General features: G+C 44.8%; 1 protein-coding gene across 2 annotated transcripts in view; it reads left to right on the forward strand.

Moving 5' to 3' along the window:
• Window positions 1-3,240, forward strand: part of RIN1 (Ras and Rab interactor 1) — a 64,951-nt gene extending 61,711 nt beyond the window's left edge. For both annotated transcript variants that reach the window (XM_068261350.1, XM_068261351.1), the window contains exon 11: window positions 1,514-3,240. In XM_068261350.1, the coding sequence (XP_068117451.1) occupies window positions 1,514-1,825 (312 nt within the window). In that variant the 3' untranslated portion in view covers window positions 1,826-3,240. The remainder of the gene's footprint in view (window positions 1-1,513) is intronic.
• Window positions 3,241-19,244: the final 16,004 nt, after the last annotated feature.

Here is a 19,244-nt window from a genome sequence, read left to right on the forward strand (position 1 = left end):
AAAACTGCTAGCAGATCCGCAAAATGCTAGCAGATTTTGAAATGCTTTTTCTTATTTTTCTGTAGCATTTCACCTAGCATTTTGCGGTTTTGTAAAGCGTTTTTGGTGTAGTAGATTTCATATATTGTTACAGTAAAGCTGTTACTGAACAGCTTCTGTAACAAAAACGCCTGCAAAACCGCTCTGAACTGCCGTTTTTCAGAGCGGTTTGCGTTTTTCCTATACTTTACATTGGAGGCAGAAACGCCTCCGCAATCCAAAAAATGCCTCACCTCGGGAGTATGTGTTTCAGCAAAACGCCTCCCGCTCTGGTGTGCACCAGCCCATTGAAATACATTACCCAAGCGTATCCGCAGCCGCAAGTGGATCGCAAAACGCTGCCGAACCGCTCTGGTGTGCACTAAGCCGGATAGTGCTAATGTAGCATGTAGCAGGGGGACTGCTTTGTGGTATTGGTTTGTGCATGCATTTGCATGAGCATTGCCTCATGAATAGCCAATTAGGCCAGATTTGCAATGTCAGACTTGCTAGGGTAAGGCCTCTTTTCCATGGACTGTAAATAGGCAGTGAAATGGCTCTCAAACTCTCACAACTGCTCACTGCTGCCTGGTAACTGCTCACTGCTGCCTGGTAACTGCTTGCTGCTGCCTGGTAACTGCTTGCTGCTGCCTGGTAACTGCTTGCTGCTGCCTGGTAACTGCTTGCTGCTGCCTGCTGCCTGGTATCTGCTCACTGATGCCTGGTATCTGCTCACTGATGCCTGGTAACTGCTTGTTGCTGCCTGGTAACTGCTTGTTGCTGCCTGGTAACTGCTTGTTGCTGCCTGGTAACTGCTTGTTGCTGCCTGTTATCTGCTCACTGCTGCCTGGTAACTGCTTGCTGCTGCCTGGTAACTGCTTGTTGCTGCCTGGTATCTGCTCACTGCTGACTGATAACTGCTTGCTGCTGCCTGGTAACTGCTTGTTGCTGCCTGGTATCTGCTCACTGCTGCCTGGTAACTGCTTGCTGAGCACACAGCTTAACAGTCCGTGGAAAAGAGGCCTTAAACTTGGTGTTTGAGCACGCATAAATTTTCTCATGCAAAGTACTTCTTCTTCTTGTTTGAAGGTTGAGGCACTTAGTCTATTATATATATAGATTCATATATTCAAGAAGGTCTTCCCCAACTTGTCAATGCCTTAACTCTCTGCCGAGAACTATTCAATGTAACCTGTAACCCCTTTCCTATCATGTCACCACCCCTCCCTTTAGATTGTTAGCCTTTGGCAGGGCCTTCTTTCTTTGTGTATCTTTCCTGATTGTGCATCCTGGTCACAGAACAACGTGGACTTGAAATACTTGGACTACTACTCTAGTGTATGATCTGGCATTATGTGTCTTACTGCTTATTATCTGTATATTGTGTAGTCTGTCATTATTATTTGTAACCTTATTTATAGTTCAGCGTTGCGTATTAGGTTGGTGCTATATAAATCCAATAAATTATAATGATGAAACCATCTTACAATTCCAGAACTTTTTACGGGTTGCCCATCAAGATCCAGTCAATGGTTGCACTACCAAGACCATCCTTCTGAAGCCATCTCAGACTGTGTCAGATCTCATTCACCTCTGCGCCCTCAAATTCAAGCCTTCCAACCCAGAGGACTTCTCCATTTTCCTGCACCATGGTGGAGACCAGCAACGGCTACCCCTGGATGCACATCCACAGGAGATAAAGTCCAAGCTGAAAGAAACTGGCTCCAGCTTCTTCTTCTGTTACCAACGTACTGAGGAGGATGCTGCAGAAACGTCTCTTGCACAAGACCTGACAAATAACCTTTGATCTGCCACATGACTCAAAAATTCTAAAGCTTCTTACCGTGGAGACTCCAGTTTGATCTTTTGTCAAGTCTTACCAGGGATAGATTGTGTTGCCGACATTCCATAGCCTCCGATGTAGCTATTAACTTTAGTCTAGCTAAGTCTAGTAAGATGCGGTTTCGCACTTTACTGCGCAGGTGGTAAGACCCCTGCCTCATACTCCTGTGGTGGGATTTTGTCTGAGGACAGACAGATGGACGGATGCTTCAGTCAGTGAAAACTTAGTGCAATGGGTTTGAAAATTAAGATATTTATTTTTAAATATGGTGTAAAAACTTGTAAGATTTATTCCGCATATTGTGTTCTATGGTCACCATTTTGAGTATTTTAAATACTTTGCAGTTTTGCACACAAGCAGCTTGAGGTAGGGAGATTTTAAAGTAGCAAAAAATAATTATGACTATAAGGCTGGTTTCACAGTGGGACGTTACAGGCGCACGTTAGAGCAGCCTGTAACGCACCCCACCGCACAGCAATGAAAAATCAATGGGCTGTTCACAGTGCCCACGTTGCGTTACTTAGTAACGCTGCGCCATAAGACAACGTACTGCATGCAGTACTTTATAAGCAGCAGAGCCGCGTTAGACTGCTTGCACAAGCTCAGTAACTTTGGGGAGGAGCGGAGAGCGGCCAGGTACACTCAGTGACGTGTAGTGTTTACTTCCTGGAGCGGCCGCTCTGTGCGGCGATTGGCCAGGCGGGACCACGTGATGCCGCATGCGTCCAAGAGTACGCATCACGGACGCCAGAATGAGCTGCACAATGCGGCTCACTCTGACCTCCACAGCAGAGAGCACCAGGCGTTGCGTTAGGGGCACGTTATGCGACCATAACGTCCCCTAAAACGCAACGTCCTGGTGTGAAACCAGCCTAAAGCAAGAACTCTGCTTGTTTCTATTATTGAGTGGAACCTAGTCAGAAGCTCAACATTCCAAGTCATTATAGCAAGATTTGTGATATTTTATAAAAATATAAAGCACTAAAACAAAATGACCAAATATGTTTAGGAGTAGCTCCGCCTCCAATGTACTTAACCCTTAAAGTGTTAGTCTACTTATGCTTTTTACACAGTTTTTCATATACGTTTCATAGAAGATTATTGATCCGGCAGTTCAAAGTAATTCATGGACTAATAGATGTCGGCTCACACCCAGCCACTCCCCTTTTAGTCACACGGGCACAGAGAGGAGGAGTGATTGCTGCATCAGCTGAAGCCACGCCTCCTTGCTGACTGACATCATGGTTGCAGACTGATGGTGGGAGGAATGGATATTTTTATATCCACTTATGGAGTGGATATGTTTCTATTTTGTTTTGCAATAGTTGCATAATTTCTGTGTTATGTTAAATGCATATAAAATTATGCTTAAACTGGAAGTTTAATTGTACTTGAATTGTCTTTTATCTAGTCTACTTGCATTTCTTATTTAGCCTTGTTTTAAAATATAAGCATTTCTGTTCTATTGTTTACATTTCAAAAATGACCAATAGATATACTGTATTGTACTTCTGTACTTAGTGTATGCTGAATTGCTGATAGCTTCTGTACATTGATGATAAGGAGCATAGAGTGGCAATCTAAAACTAGCAGAATTTACAAAGCAGTGAGAATAATGGAGATTGCTTGCAGGTCAGGAGGCCACTGTACACATGCTGGATTATCGGCTGAGGCAGTTGTTATTGGCCCCCTCGGGTGAATCTAGTGTGTGTAGGGGTCTTAAATCTTCCTGACACAACTAAGACTTAAGGGGCCCATACACTCAGCCGATTTTCTGGCCGACCGATCGATCCTGATAGATCGATTGCAAATCGGTTGGCCAATCGACCGATCGATGGCCGATTTCGATGGATTTCATCGAACTGGCAAGGTGGAAAATTTAGGTCGATCTGATGAGATTGCTTATCAGTTTGCATTGGCCTTAATGGAAATCTGATGGCAAAAAAATGCCATCAGATCGAATTTCAATAGATTTCAAGCTGAAATCTATTGGAATTCTATCCTGGTAAAAAAATGTTCTAAAAACGCATCAGATAGATCATCAGATGCATTTCTTATCTATCTGCTGCCAATCTGACGAGTGTATGGGCACCTTTACCGTACTTTGTTTCCATCTGTGTCACTCTGGGAGAGATTTCCCACTTCCTCTCTGGACAGGAAATGTTGAGCATTTTCATACAAGGGACTTGACAGCAATGAAAGTGCAGTTCTAACCCCCTACCAAGCTGTCCAAAGCTAAAATATATATATATTTTTACTAGAAACTGGCCTTTAACTCATTTTGGACCAAAGCCTCTGGTCCCTTTAAGGACCAGAGCCCTTTTTTTTTTCTTTTTCACTTCCTTATCACTGTGATTGGCTCACAGTGATCAGGAGGTCAGGAGCCAATTAAAATGGCTCCTGATCGATGCATGGAACTCTGCTGTCTTTAGATAGCAGAAATCTGTGCTGGCAGGGACCCGCTATTGCATCCCATGCTCTGGTGTTACAACTGTGCCGCATCAGGCTTAGGCAGCCACAAGTGTGGTGTAGTTTTAAAGAGACACTGAAGCGGAAAAAAAAAATATGATATAGTGAATTGGTTGTGTACTATGAATAATTACTAGAAGATTAGCAGCAAAGAAAATATTCTCATACTTTTATTTTCAGTTATATAGTGTTTTTTCTAACATTGCATCATTCTATAATATGTGCAGATTACACAACACTCAGCATTCAAAATGAGTCTTTCAGAGCAGTCTGTGAAGTAATGACCTCTCCTCTAGCAGAGGAAAAGTAAATAGTCCAGGAACAGTTGAGATAATAAGTCATAACAGCCCACTCCAGGACTAACTTAGTCAGAGAGCTTAATGGCTTGTTTGCATAGAGAGAACAACTGGAGTTTCTCAACTCTTCCTGTACTGGAAACAATTACACTGATGTATCTGATCTTAACATACAAATCATAATATCATCATTTTTTTTTCGCTTCAGTGTCTCTTTAACTATCAGCAATTCTGAGCCAGTTAAAGGAGTCATCAGCCAAATACTGTTGTATATACATACCCGGTGCTTCCAGCCCCCTGCAGCCATCCTGTGCCCTGGCAGTCACTCACGACTCCTTCAGCCCCCACTGCCAGCTAGTTTCATTTTTGCCGACTCAGAGTCGGCAGGCCGCTATGCGTACCTTTGCACGCGTTCCCGCTGGCGCAGGAAGCTATCGCGGATGTCAACACGTATCTTTTTATGCGTTGACGCCAGGTGCAACGCGTAAACAGATACGTGTTGACGTCCGCTATAGCTCCCTGCACCAGTGAGAATGCGTGCAAAGGTACGCGTGGCGGCCAAAAATGAAACTAGCTGGCGGCAGGGGACCAGAGGAGCTGTGAGTGACTGCGAGGGCACAGGAAGGCTGCTATCCTGAAAAATTTTGAAATGTAAAATACATACATATAAGATGTAGATTTCTCCCAGAGTAAAATGCACTATAAATGTCTTCTTTCCTATGACGCTGTCACTTACAGTATGTAGTAAAAATCTGACAGATCTCACAGGTTTTGGACTAGTCCATCTCCTCATGGTGGTATATATTTTTTTTTTCAAAACCACAACTGTCAAAATAGTGTGCAAACAAGTACGGAGGCAGGTCAGCATCTTTCTATAAGCCAAACATGTTATCTGCATGCTTTTTGAGGGTCTATGACTAAGGACGGTTTTATACGTATTTTTTTGCATTGCGGTTGGGATGCGATGCTTCTGCCACATTCGACCGCAACGCAAAACATGAAAGACATATGACCCTGCGGCAGAGTGCGCCGGACAGTGTCATATGCATAATGCTCCCCCCACTCAGTGGCGTATGTGACTGGAATTCCCATGTGTTCGCACATCCGCGCCACAATGAACCGTGCTCCATTGTTTACACTATGCGCGTCTCGCACATAGACTTACATTACCCCCAGGACCGTGCATTAATCACTGTTGCCCTTGTGTCAGCTCGGATAATTCTGGGGCACCACAAGGGACCGCAATAAGTGTAAAAGCTTCCATAGAGATGCATTGCTTTTGCGGCCCCTTGAGGCAAAATAGGGGAACTAGACACAGGTTTAACTTGCTAGTGTAAAAGGGGCCTCAAAGTATTTGAGGCAGAGGAATAGTAGGGCAGCCAGGCAATGTGCATTGTTTAAAAGGTAACCAAGGTGGCAGACTCCATATCCCTCTCAGGTCAGGTGTCCTATAATAATAACACACAAAATACCAGAGTATAATAATAATTTCTGAAAGTTTGGTAAACTGTTAAATACAGTATATGATTATTGAACAAGGACACAATTTCCATGGTTTTTTTTTTCTCTGCATGTCGCCTCAATCAATTTGAAATGAAGCAATGACAATCCGAACACAGTGAATCCAGCGCAGGAGACTTGGATGCACAGGGAGTAACTTCGGCGCCGTCAGAAGATGGAGCTGAAGTTACTTTCAAGACACAATAATTCGGCCTCCAGCAATTGCTGGAAGCCAAATTATTTCATTCCCCACCATCCATGGCGGCCTGGAGGGGGAAAAGTATTTAAAGGATACCACAACTGACATGTGGCATAATGAGATAGACATGGGTATGTACAGTGCCTAGCACACAAATAACTATGCTGTGTTCCTTTTTTTCTTTCTCTGCCTGAAAGAGGTAAATATCAGGTATGTAAGTGGCTGACTCAGTCCTGACTCAGACAGGAAGTGACTACAGTGTGACCTTCACTGATAAGAAATTCCAACTATAAAACACTTTCCTAGAAGAAAATGGCTTCTGAGAGCAAGAAAGAGATAAAAAAGGGGGAAATTCTTATCAGTGAGGGTCACACTGTAGTCACTTCCTGTCTGAGTCAGGACTGAGTCAGCCACTTACATACCTGATATTTACCTCTTTCAGGCAGAGAAAGAAAAAAAGGAACACAGCATAGTTATTTGTGTGCTAGGCACTGTACATACACATGTCTATCTCATTATGCCACATGTCAGTTGTAGTATCCTTTAACACGGCCGGGAACTTGTGCAGCAGCAGGATCAGCCATATACTGGCTGTATCCTGCGCCCAAGTCTCCCGCGCTGATTCCTCTCGTACGCATGACAATCTGCTAAAGTGTAAAACTGCAGTTTTACTTTCAAGTGTTATTGCCCTGGTTCACCCTCCTGGATTTCTCATTGTTAATTAAGGTGAATAGGGCACTGTGGCATTACTCGCACAATTTTCACATATCATGCAGCCGTTCCAGAAATATTCCCGTGGAAAACTCAGTCACATGACTCAGAGATCTGTGCAGAAAGTATACAGCTGCTATCAGAGTGGTTATTGCTTTCTCAGCACAGAGCTGATCAACTGAACCGACCCACTTCTTCCCTCTCATATGCTGGGGAGTGAATGTTTTTTACGCACAGAGTAGGAAGGAACTAGATAGGAATTGATGGTTGGACGCTTGAGCTGTAGCTGTAGTGCTGAATACAGAGAGTTCATCTCTCAGTAGCAGCATTGAGGAGATCTGTAAGGGCTTGTTCACACTGCAGGCGTTTTTGGCTTTTTTTTTGCCCGCATGTTGTTTTTTAAAAACGCCCTCTGACCGCGTGGACAATGAATGTCTATGAGAAGGTTCATATCAGCACAGGTCGTTCACTGTGCAGCTAGGAAAGTGGTGCGTATCCCATTTTCGGGGCAATTCCGCCTTAATGGAAGATATAGGAAGGATGCACAGTAAGGCGATTGCGCTCGCATTTTTTAAGAATAAATACATTGTATTTATTATTTTCCGGATCAAAGAGTTCACTTCCTGACTTGCGTCAGGGAGTGAATTACAAAACCACTCTGGAAAAAATGCTTAGAAAACCGCTAAGCACAAAAAAAGAATCGCCCACCCAAGCACGGGGAATCGAAAAAAAAAATATGCGTCAATAACCGCCCATTGCGGACGGACACACGAGCCGAACGCAATGTGAACACGGCCTAAGGTAAGTTTGTGCTCAGAGGGAAAGACTGGTGCCCTTTCCTTGCCACCCTCCTGTGGGTGATGGTGGGATGGGGGAGGTGTCTGGCTGGTACATAATTATATTCAGTCCAACTAAAATAGCATCTGACCTTGGTACAGGAAGGCAGCATTGCAAATACAGGGTAGGGCACCCTCCAGGTAAATAGCTCCCTAGTCACTCGAGTACATACTTATACCCAAACTATTGGATAATTCTTAAAGGAGAGGTTAGGAGACCGCCTCCATGTTGTGTCCATGCCAAAATATACAATGTATTACAGTATGTGGAACTGCTGTCTCTTTTGCATTTGGTTTCTCAGCTCACCTGCTGTATTTGTGCTGAAAAAGTAATAGCTAGGGATGGTTAATAAGATGCAAATAATTTTGAGTTGTTGCAGGATTATGCAAATTTTGTAGGCAAATGTATGCAGTTTGAAGATGGAGCAATTGAATTTTACTTCAGCAGGATTTGATTGGTTAATTTTCAAGGTCTATAAATTTGTAAACAAAATTTGCATCAACTCAAAATTATTTAATGGCACAGTATGTACCTTTGAACTTGCTGAGAAGCCTTCCTACAGCCATTTGGGGCTGCTTGGTTTCAGAACGCTTGCCATTTTCTCCTCTTCATAAAACGTTGATTTTCCAGTATGTTTTGGGTCATTGTCCATCTGCATGTGAAGTGCTAGCCTGTTTTCCAGCTGAATCTGAGCAGATAGAATAGCCCTTTACACTTCAGAGCTCATGCTGCTGCTTTTGGCAGTAAAATATAATTATTACATTTGGGACTGAACTTTACAAATGGAAAACTCTATTGTGTATCTGTGTTTCTTGCAGCTGTGCACCTATCCATACAGGCTTAAAGTGACTCAGAGCTCAAAAAAATAAAAAATTTTATACATACCTGGGGCATCCTCCAGCCCCATCCATTCAGATCGCCCCCACGCCGCCGTCCTCCGCTGCCCGCAGCTACAAGAACTGGGTCCCGTCAGTTACGTCAGTCGGAGCCAGTCTATAATGGAGAAGTGCGCCCTCTACGTATCCCTCCAGCAGCTGCTGGAGAGATACGCACACAGCGCACTTCACTTACGGCAGACTGGCGTAACTTTTTATTTTTTTGAGCTCTCAGTCACTTTAGGACCTCGCCTACTTATTTCCTGTTTGCAGAGTTGATGTTTTAAAATTGCTACTTATTATTTACAGTAGTATCTATATAGCACTGACATCTTCCACGGCTCTGTACAGAGTATATTGTCTTGCCTGTCCCTCAGAGGGGCTCACAATCAAATCCCTACCATAGTTATACTGCATATCCATCATAGTCTAGTGCCAATTTTAGGGGGAATCCAATTAACTTATCTGTTTGGTCTTGGGATTTGGGAGGAAACTGGAGTACCTGGAGGAAACCCACACAGACAGGAGGAGTGCATACAAACTCTGTGCAGATAGTTCCCTGTCTGAGCTTCACTTAGTGGACCCAGCGCTGCAAGGTGAAAGTGCTATCCTACACCACCATGACCATACTTGTACTGAACTACAGTACCACCTCCTTAATAATTGACTTCTACTGTAATGCCAGGTTTCTAGGATATGTAATTATCCAGCATATATTGTTTCTGATTGATCCACCAGTTAAAAGGATAATTAAAATAAATGAGTTTTGTCTCAGTGTACCTACACAGGACACAGCCATATATACAGTATGTAGTTATTGGCTATAGAAAGTGAATCATTAAGCTACGTACACACATACGACAACGATTGTTCGTTGTGAACGACGAACAAACTTTTAATTGACGAAAGAACGACCTAAGTAAAGTTAGCTTTTAAAGGTGTGTAACGATCTGATCGTTAGAACGAATGTTACATCACGTAAAGCAACTCTTGCGCTTGCGCATAAAAATGAAAAGTTCCATGGAGAAATAGCAAAATGCGCATGTCAAGCCTAGTACGAACGACCGTTTTCCAACGATGTACTACTTTTGCAAACGATCGACATTGGAAAAAATCCACCAAGCTAGATCGTTCGATTTTAACGATCTAGTTCGTCTTACTTAATGGTCGTTAGACTTAATGGTCGTTGGCTGCTTTTTTTTATTAAACGATCGTCGTTTGAAATAATCGGGGAACGATCGTTTCGAACGACTATAGTCGTATGTGTGTACGCACCTTTAGCCTCAAGGAAAACACAAGAAAAGGCTCTGCTGTTCCTCAGAGCAGCAACCGTGTGTTTTTAGAAATATACAGTGGTTTGCAAAAGTATTTGCCCCCCTTGAAGTTTTCCACATTTTGTCACATTACTGCCACAAACATGAATCAATTTTTTTATGGAATTCCACGTGAAAGACCAATACAAAGTGGTGTACATGTGAGAAGTGGAACAAAAATCATACGATTCCAAACATTTTAAAAAAACAAAACTGCAAAGTGGGGTGTGCGTAATAATTCAGCCCCCTGAATCAATACTTTATAGAACCACCTTTTGCTGCAATTACAGCTGCCAGTCTTTTAGGGTATGTCTCTACCAACCTTGCACATCTAGAGACTGAAATCCTTGCCCATTCTTCTTTGCAACACAGCTCCAGCTCAGTCAGATTAGATGGACAGCGTTTCTGAACAGCAGTTTTCAGATCTTGTCACAGATTCTCAATTGGATTTAGATCTGGACTTGGCCATTCTAACACATGGATATGTTTTGTTTTAAACCATTCCATTGTTGCCCTGGCTTTATGTTTAGGGTTGTTGTCCTGCTGGAAGGTGAACCTCCGCCCCAGTCTCAAGTCTTTTGCAGACTCCAAGAGGTTTTCTTCCAAGATTGCCCTGTATTTGGCTCCATCCATCTTCCCATCAACTCTGACCAGCTTCCCTGTCCCTGCTGAAGAGAAGCACCCCCAGAGCATGATGCTGCCACCACCATATTTGACAGTGGGGATGGTGTGTTCAGAGTGATGTGCAGTGTTAGTTTTCCCCTACACATAGCGTTTTGCATTTTGGCCAAAAAGTTCCATTTTGGTCTCATCTGACCAGAGTCACCATGAGCCTCTTAACTGCATTTCTGATCAGTGCTCTCCTTCAGCCTGTGAGTTTAGGTGGACGGCCTTGTCTTGGTAGTGTAATGGATTGCGGAGATGCCGCCGCGCGGTCTGGCTGCGGGGCGGCTGTCTCCACGTTCAGACCGGCGGTTTCCGCACAGCAGCATGCGTCTGATTTGTCTGAGCCTTCTAGTGCACACAGATGGAGAGCTATGCGTGTGCGCACTGGGAGGCAGGACCTTTATGCCAGTAGGAGAGGGATCAGCTGATCAGGTCGATCAGCTGATCCTAGCGCAGCTGTTGATTGGCTGAGTGGCGCTGGGCGGCGCTGAGGAGCGCTGCACTATATCTAGATATCGCTGGTCAGTCTCAGGTTGTCTGCCGTTGCGAATACTTACGTGTGAGCACTCAGACCTCAGTCAGATCCCACAGTGTGTTAGAACCAGGTGGACCTGGGAACACTTAGCCAGATTACGCTTGTGTTACACTTTAGACCAGTTCCGGGGTGTTGTGACCAAGGACCTCACACCCAAGCTTAGGATTACTGTGTCATTGCTGTGTTATACTTTAGACCAGTTCCGGGGTGTTGTGACCAAGGACCTCACACCCAAGCTTAGGATTACTGTGTCATTGCTGTGTTATACTTTAGACCAGTTCCGGGTGTTGTGACCAAGGACCTCACACCCAAGCTTCGGATTACTGTGTCATTACTGTGTTATACTGTAGACTAGTTCCTGGGTGTCTAGACCACGGACCTCACACCTCAGACTAGGACTCTGCTCTATTTCTGTTATGACTATTTGCTCTGTCGACCTCTCTATTGCTTTCTGATTCGGTACCTCTGCATATCTGCCTACCTGTTGCCAGACCCTGCCTGTACCCGGTTACCGAATCAGCCTTCTGTCTCTGTACCTTATCTGCTCGTATGTTGCCGACCTGGCCTGCCCGACCTTCCAGGCTGTCACTCACCCCTTGAGTGCTCAGTCTATCTGTACTAGCAGTGACACAATTCCACCAAGTGTCAGTTGCAACTAGGACTCCTGCTCCTCAGAGAGTCCGGCCGGTTAGCAGCCAGTGGCCTCTCCCCTGGAGTCCCCTGGCTGCAGTACAGTCTATATCTGATATCCAGATATCCCTGGTTGCCAGGTTCTCACTATTCCCTCTCTCAAGGAGATAGGCCCTGCACTTCCCAGAGCCACCTGCCCCTCAGGTGGTTATCGGCCAAGCTGCCTGTATCTCCCGCCTCACGGGAGATAGCCTACAGTTACACCAAACACTTACACTTTATTAGGTGTCCAGAGGCTAGTCATACTTGTATTATTGGTGATTCTGTAGATCATCCATATTCAAGTATACATCTGTATTATTGATGATTCTGCAGATCATCAATGATCAGATTCTCTCTGTGTGCTGACACCGATCGTTACAGGTAGGTTTACAGTTGTGCCATACTTCTTCCATTTCTGAATGATCGCTTGAACAGTGCTCTGTGGGATGTTCAAGGCTTTGGAAATCTTTTTGTAGCCTAAGCCTGCTTTAAATTTCTCAATAACTTTATCCCTGACCTGTCTGGTGTGTTCTTTGGACTTCATGGTGTTGTTGCTCCCAATATTCACTTAGACAACCTCTGAAGCCGTCTCAGAGCAGCTGTATTTGTACTGACATTAGATTACACACAGGTGCACTCTATTTAGTCATTAGCAATCATCGGGCAATGTCAATGGGCAACTGACTGCACTCGGACCAAAGGGGGCTGAATAATTACACCCCACTTTGCAGTTATTTATTTGTAAAAAATGTTTGGACTCATGTATGATTTTCATTCCACTTCTCCCGTGTACACCACTTTGTGTTGGTCTTTCGTGTGGAATTACAATAAAATTGATTCATGTTTGTGGCAATAATATGACAAAATGTGGAAAACTTCAAGGGGGCCGAATACTTTTGCAAACCACTGTAACTCCAATAACCAAAATAGGGCGGTATTGGCTGGATGGTTGCTACTAGAGCTTGCAGTTGTCCAGAAACCACTGTACAAATGCTTTGTCCACTACTGCCAGACCTTGACTGCTGTAAGCATAGGTTTGACATTAGTGGTGGGTAGAAATTATGCCTATGTATAATTTTATGCATCGTAATTCGCAATTACTCATCGTAATCGTAATGTGAATTTTGCGGATTACGCATAAAACAATTTCCATATAACCGTAATCTCTAATCCTAATTACGCATACTAGCGTAATGTATGCGTAATTTTGTTTGTAAATATAGGTATTAACAACAATCATTATGTAGTGTGAAGGGGCAGTTAGAGCGGGAACAGTACAAAAAACATGTTAAACAAACGGGGCATATTTAGCCATGATAACAAATGTGATTAATGTATAAATACATCCACGGGCAATATAAAAGCTTAGCAAGCGAGTTTTTTGTTCCCATAATCCAATGAGAAATACATTTTCACTCTTCTGGGGGCCAAACTTATTACCCTCCATCCTATTCAAAGGCCCCTTCACCAGACTAGGAGGTGGAAGGTGTGTGTATGGTGTGTGTTTGTGTGTGTGTGTGTGTTTGTTTGTGTGTGTTTAATTATTACACTGAATTCTGTTATCCCTAATGCTGGGAATACACAATGGGCTTGATTCACAAAGCCGTGCTAACTGTTTAGCACGGGTGTGCTAAACAGTTAGCACATGAAGTGCCGTTCACGGACTTTTGCACGTGCAAAAGTCCGCGAACGGCACTTCACATGCTAACTGTTTTCCAAACCCGTGCTAAACAGTTAGCACGGCTTTGTGAATCAAGCCCAATGAGTTTTTTCGGCAGATGAACTGACTGATTGATTTCCTGATCAATTCTCCTATTGTTTTTCTGATCGATTTCAATTCACTTCTATCAGAAAATCGATCAGAAAAACGATCAAAATTGGATGAAAATTATCTATCAAGCCATCTGTCTGCTAAAAAAACTCATGGTGTATTCCCAGCATAATACAGCAAGATCCCCAGTATCCGATACAAGTGGGAATTGCCTGATGCCAGATACATGTACTTGCCGGTTGCTTGAACCGGCATTAAATAGCACCACCTCCCTGCCCCGGAGCAGCAGGAAGGAACTACTCTCTGATGGTCCAGGCGCAGTCTTGTATGCATTTTGCTGCTTCCAGCGCCTTTCTGGCATCCTCAGTGTATGGTTCCTGGTATGTCACCTGACCCAACTCCCGGCTTGTCACCTGACTTGCATCGGGTCAGGTAACACGCCGGGAGCTGTGCATGGATGCCGAAAAACTGCTAGGAGCTGCAGAATGCGTAGAAAACGGCGCCTGGATGTAGCCAAGTGGTTCCTGCTGCTCCAAGCCTCCAAAAACCCTGAAAGTTGGGACTTCCGGTTGCCTGAATTCTGGATAACTGGGACTTTGCTATATATGCTGACCTTTTAGCGTACTGAATACCATTTATTACTTACTTGCGCTATCAGTGTTTTATCTATTCTAGCATGAATATGAGTTACGCTGAACGTAAGCCTAGCATGACAGTATAGTGTGATAGCTGGAGAACAAGCAAGGCGCTCTAGTAAATAGTCTTGATAAAGTCAGTACTTTTATCACAGCCTGAGGGGTTCACCTTTCATTGAACGATCAGGCATGAAAAATGACTGGAATGCAGTGTCAGCGAATATGAATCAACACGCTCTTCAGCCCCATCTGAAGAGTCAGCATAACTGGGATGAGCTCATGCGGAAGGTGCTGAGCACCACACAGTAGGAAAGCAGGAGGCATGTCAGGATCCTGGAGGTTACACTGTACTCTGGGGCCACTACAGAACCGTGGCTCTTCTGTGTGTCTTGCATGTTGGGGAATAGGCAGGTAGACCAAAAGAAGTGATCTACATATCTCATCAGTGGGGTGCGTCTGGGTGAAACATCAGATTAGTTGGGTGCAAGCTTAAAGAGTACTCGCGGTGAAAAAAAATAAATCCTGATCTACTTACCTGGTGCTTCCTCCAGCCCTTTGAAGTATCCATGTCCTTTGTTGCAGCTCCGATGGCATCCACTCTTATCCACTCTTCTGTGGTCCCCTCCCCTTATAAATGCAGAACACTCCGGGCTACTTCAGCGTGGGCCCAAGCGGCGTGTGTGCGCACTCGTGCATGCGCAGAAGCCGCTGACCTAGCCTGGTTGGCAGTCGCAATGGAGGGGACAGCAGAAGAGTGGCTGCCAGCAGAGCTGTGATGAGGGACACATACTTCAAGGAGCTGGAGGAAGCCCCAGGTAAGTAAATCAGCAATATTTTTTTTTTTATAAATCATGTATCCTTTAAAGAGTACCATGGCTTCCCATGTCCTCCTGGCCCCCACCATTGCCAAGAAATGCCTGTCGGATATGTAACGTGGTTCTTCCAATCGCCTCAGCGCTATAGGACATTCCACCTTAGTATTTCCGTCACCAAACCACCCTTTAAAGTGCAGGCTTACCGGCTTATACTAAGACAGAAGTTATAAGGTCTTAAAGCATTCAACCAGATCACAACTCCGATCACCACCACGTCCTTGGTCCTCAGTGATCACCTCTTCTCTCTTAATCGGTTGCTTCCAATCAAATGCAATATAAAACTAAAACAGATCTAAGCGTATACCGTTTAAAAACACTTAATTTATTGCACATCCAAGTCAAATACAAGCTTAATACAGTCTTTGATACTCACTTCCGGGCCCTTCTGACAGAGACCCATGAAGTTATCTCACACATAAATGAATTCTCCTGTGGAGTACCGTCACTCTCTATCATCCGTAGGCCCGACCGGTTTCGCTGCGGTGTCATCCGGGCCTACAGATGATAGAGAGTGACGGTACTCCAGAGGATAATTTATTGATGTGCGAGATAACTTCATGGGTCCCTGTTAGTATAATCCGGTAAGCCTGCACTTTAAAGGGTGGTTTGGTGACGGAAATACTAAGGTGGAATGTCCTATAGCGCTGAGGCGATTGGAAGAACTGTGGTATAGGAGTCTATCTGAGGACTTTTTGCCTCTTGGCAGCTGATGGAACAATTTGTTTTCTCTGGCGCAGGTATATGAATGTGAATATGTAACGTGGCCTTGCTCCTCTTCACACAAGCATTGCTGTACTGCGTCCGTGCACGCCACGATCGGGTTCCAGGCAGCTGTGGTGATGTGGAGGAGGATGCAGTTTTACCTCTTCTTAGGTAAGCATCTGGGAATTTTTTGTTTATTGCCACCTCATGTTTTCTTTAAGCCTTGTACAGATGCTAGATAGTTCTCAGCCGAGACGGCTGGCCAGGGCTGCCTCTGCCAAGAATCTAGGCAGATTATCTTGACTGAGAGCAGTCCGAGGGCATTTATTGCCTCGTTACTGGGACGTTGTGCACTGCACCGTCAGCTCTCCTCCTCCTCTGTCCACAAGAATATGTCACTAGCCTGCAGGCTAGCGACACATCTGTACAGAACTCAGCCCCAAACTGTCACATATTAGTTCCAAACACTGCAGGTGACAGTACTTTTTGCATTTGTATGCACCTTTAAGCTCGTAGAGTATAGGTGAAATGTTCCCTGATAGTCCTTTTGCTTTCTTTTTTCAAAATATTTTTATTTTTCAGAATTCCTCTAACATTGCAAAGGCGACAATTGACAACATTGCCACATCACAATTGAAAACTTTGTAATCGACAAATTGGAGTGTTCTCCCCAATCCCTTCCCCCTCCCTTCCCTACCCATCACCATCAGTGTCTATAGGCTAGAAAAATCCTAGAAAAGAATCAACTAGAGCTTCAAGCAGCCCAATGTACCTGACAAATCTGACATAGCATACCATGTAGCAGGGCTAGATTTTCCATAAGGCACTGTAGGCTAGTGCCTACAGGCGCCTGGATGATGGAAAGCTGGCTCACTCCACTCCTCAAGTGCCTCCCTCCTTCCCTATGCAGAGTCCCAAGTGGAGCATAAATGAGAGGCTACTAACCCAGCTCTCTGCATTCCACTGACGAGATCTCCCTTCAGTTCGGGGCACCTCTAGCTACCTACTAATACCGGGGGGAACCTCTTGCTACTTAGTGTTAGGTAGCCAGCCCAGAGTACAAAGGGACACCTGTGGCTACCTACACCCGGCAGGGGAAGTAGGGGAGAAGTGACAGCGGGGTCAGCCAGCACATTTGTGGTATGGTTCAGTTGTAGGTTCGTGGAGGACGAAGTGTAGGTTGCTAGAACATCTGTGCCTATAGGCTCCTTTTATGTAAATCCAGGCCTGCCATGTAGTATATTTAAAGAGATTTACTAAGGACTGTATTTCAGCTGATGTAAAAGTATTGCTCTGGTGAAGACCTTTGGTCACTTAGACCTCATGCCATGAGAGTGCCCTCAACCCAGTAGGAAGGTTAACTCAACAGTTACCACATTCATAACACTATGCCTGCCCCCTTGCAGTTTGAACAGCACAAAGATGTAATCCAAATAGTAGTAGCAACTCCACCCACCTACCCTCCTATTAACTCCCTCAATCCAACTTCTTCTGTTCAAGTGGTGGATTATTAGCTACAGAAGCTATGTTTAAATTAAGCACTTCAATCACTGGTCTATCAGATGGATTATTTAGTTTCTAGGAAATGTCTCCATTAATGTAAAATGACTATACCAGAAAGGCTTCTTATCAGCACATTCGTGTACAGTATAAATAGCTTGTCAGTTACATAACTTTTTCTTAGAATTAATGTTGGGGATGGACTTTGCCCTGAAGCACGCTGATGTGGATACACTGGCCACACACCGGCTATAGGTCTACATACGTGTGAACGAGTGATTGGGATGTTCTAACTCTCTCCATGTGTGCAAAGGTCAAAGACAGTCCATGATGCTAAAGGTGAAAAGGGGGTTTTCTTTAGTTTTTAGCTGTGAATAGGGTAGTGAATGGTTAGTAGGTCTATCATTTTTTTATTGGCTGGCAGACAGACTGGCCCTGCTCCAATCTGTACTGAACTCAGCAGCTCGTCTCATTCATCTTTCTTCTCGTTCTTCCTCTGCTGCTCCTCTCTGTCAAGCTCTTTATTGGCTACCAATTACCCAGAGGATCCAGTTCAAACTCTTAACCTTAACCTACAAAGCTCTCCACAATCTCTCTCCTGTGTACATCTCCTCACTAATTTCCAGATACCAATCGCAATCTCAGATCTGCACCTGATCTGACCTTCTTTTGTACTCCTGTAGAATTACCTCTTCGCATTCACATATACAAGATTTCACACATGATTCACTGTAATGCTCTTCCACAACACATCCATTCAGAGCCGGGACAAGGTCCTCCAGCACCCGAGGCTGAGACACCAAAGTGCGCCCCCCATCCCTACTACCCCAGCCGTCACTGATTGCTATTAGACTAAGAGGCGCCCCATGGTCGCCAACACCGTAATCTCTAGTTATCTGGCTTGCAGTCACTGCCATGTAACCCCTTTTCTTATTTCTCTCTGCTTCAAGCACAATCGGAGAATGATAGCTGAGTGAGAAGTGCACCCCCTCCTACACTGCGCCCTGAGGCTGGAGCCTCTCTCGCCTCGGCCCGGCCCTGAAGGCATGTATTTAGTTCCGGAGGGGCTCTGCATTGCCTCTGTTGGCTTACATTTCAGGTGCATCCTTGAGCACTGTCACTTGTTTGTCTGTTTGTTTTATGAAAGCTACCTATCTAACCTATACTGGGGGAAGCTACCTATCTAACCTATACTGGGGGAAGCTACCTATCTAATCTATACTGGGGAAGCTACCTATCTAACCTATACTGGGGGCACCTACTTATCTAACCTACACTGGAGTCACCTACCTATCTAACCTATACTGGAGGCACCTACCTACCTATATAAACTATACTGGGGGCACCTACCTATCTACAGCCATGCAAAGCCCCAGGGGCCCAGCAAAGCAAACACCCCAGCCTAGCAAAGCCTCCTGGTCTCCGCCCAGCAAAGCATACAGCCAAGCAAAGCATCCAGCCAAGCAAAGCCTAGTAAAGCCTACAGCCCAGCAACCCCCCCCCCCCCCAAAAAAAAATGCCCCCAGCAAATTGCCCAGCAAAGCCCCCAGCAAGTCACCTAGCAAAGCCAGGCCAGCTCAACATCACTGTCAGCCAAGCTGGCACAGCATCACCGTCAGCCAGGCCGCCACAGCATCACTGCCAGCAATGCCAGCACAGCATAACCACCAGCCATGCCAGCATAGCATAGCATAACCGCGGGCCTAGTACAGCACACAGGCCAGCCAGCCCAAAACAAGACAGAAGCCAGGTGAGGGGCTTATTTATGTGAAATACTGCCTATCGAATATATTTAAGTTACGCCACTGCTATGTTCATGTACATTTG

Source organism: Hyperolius riggenbachi, chromosome 11 (genome assembly GCF_040937935.1).
Source record: "Hyperolius riggenbachi isolate aHypRig1 chromosome 11, aHypRig1.pri, whole genome shotgun sequence".
In the NCBI taxonomy this organism is placed as follows: domain Eukaryota; kingdom Metazoa; phylum Chordata; class Amphibia; order Anura; family Hyperoliidae; genus Hyperolius; species Hyperolius riggenbachi.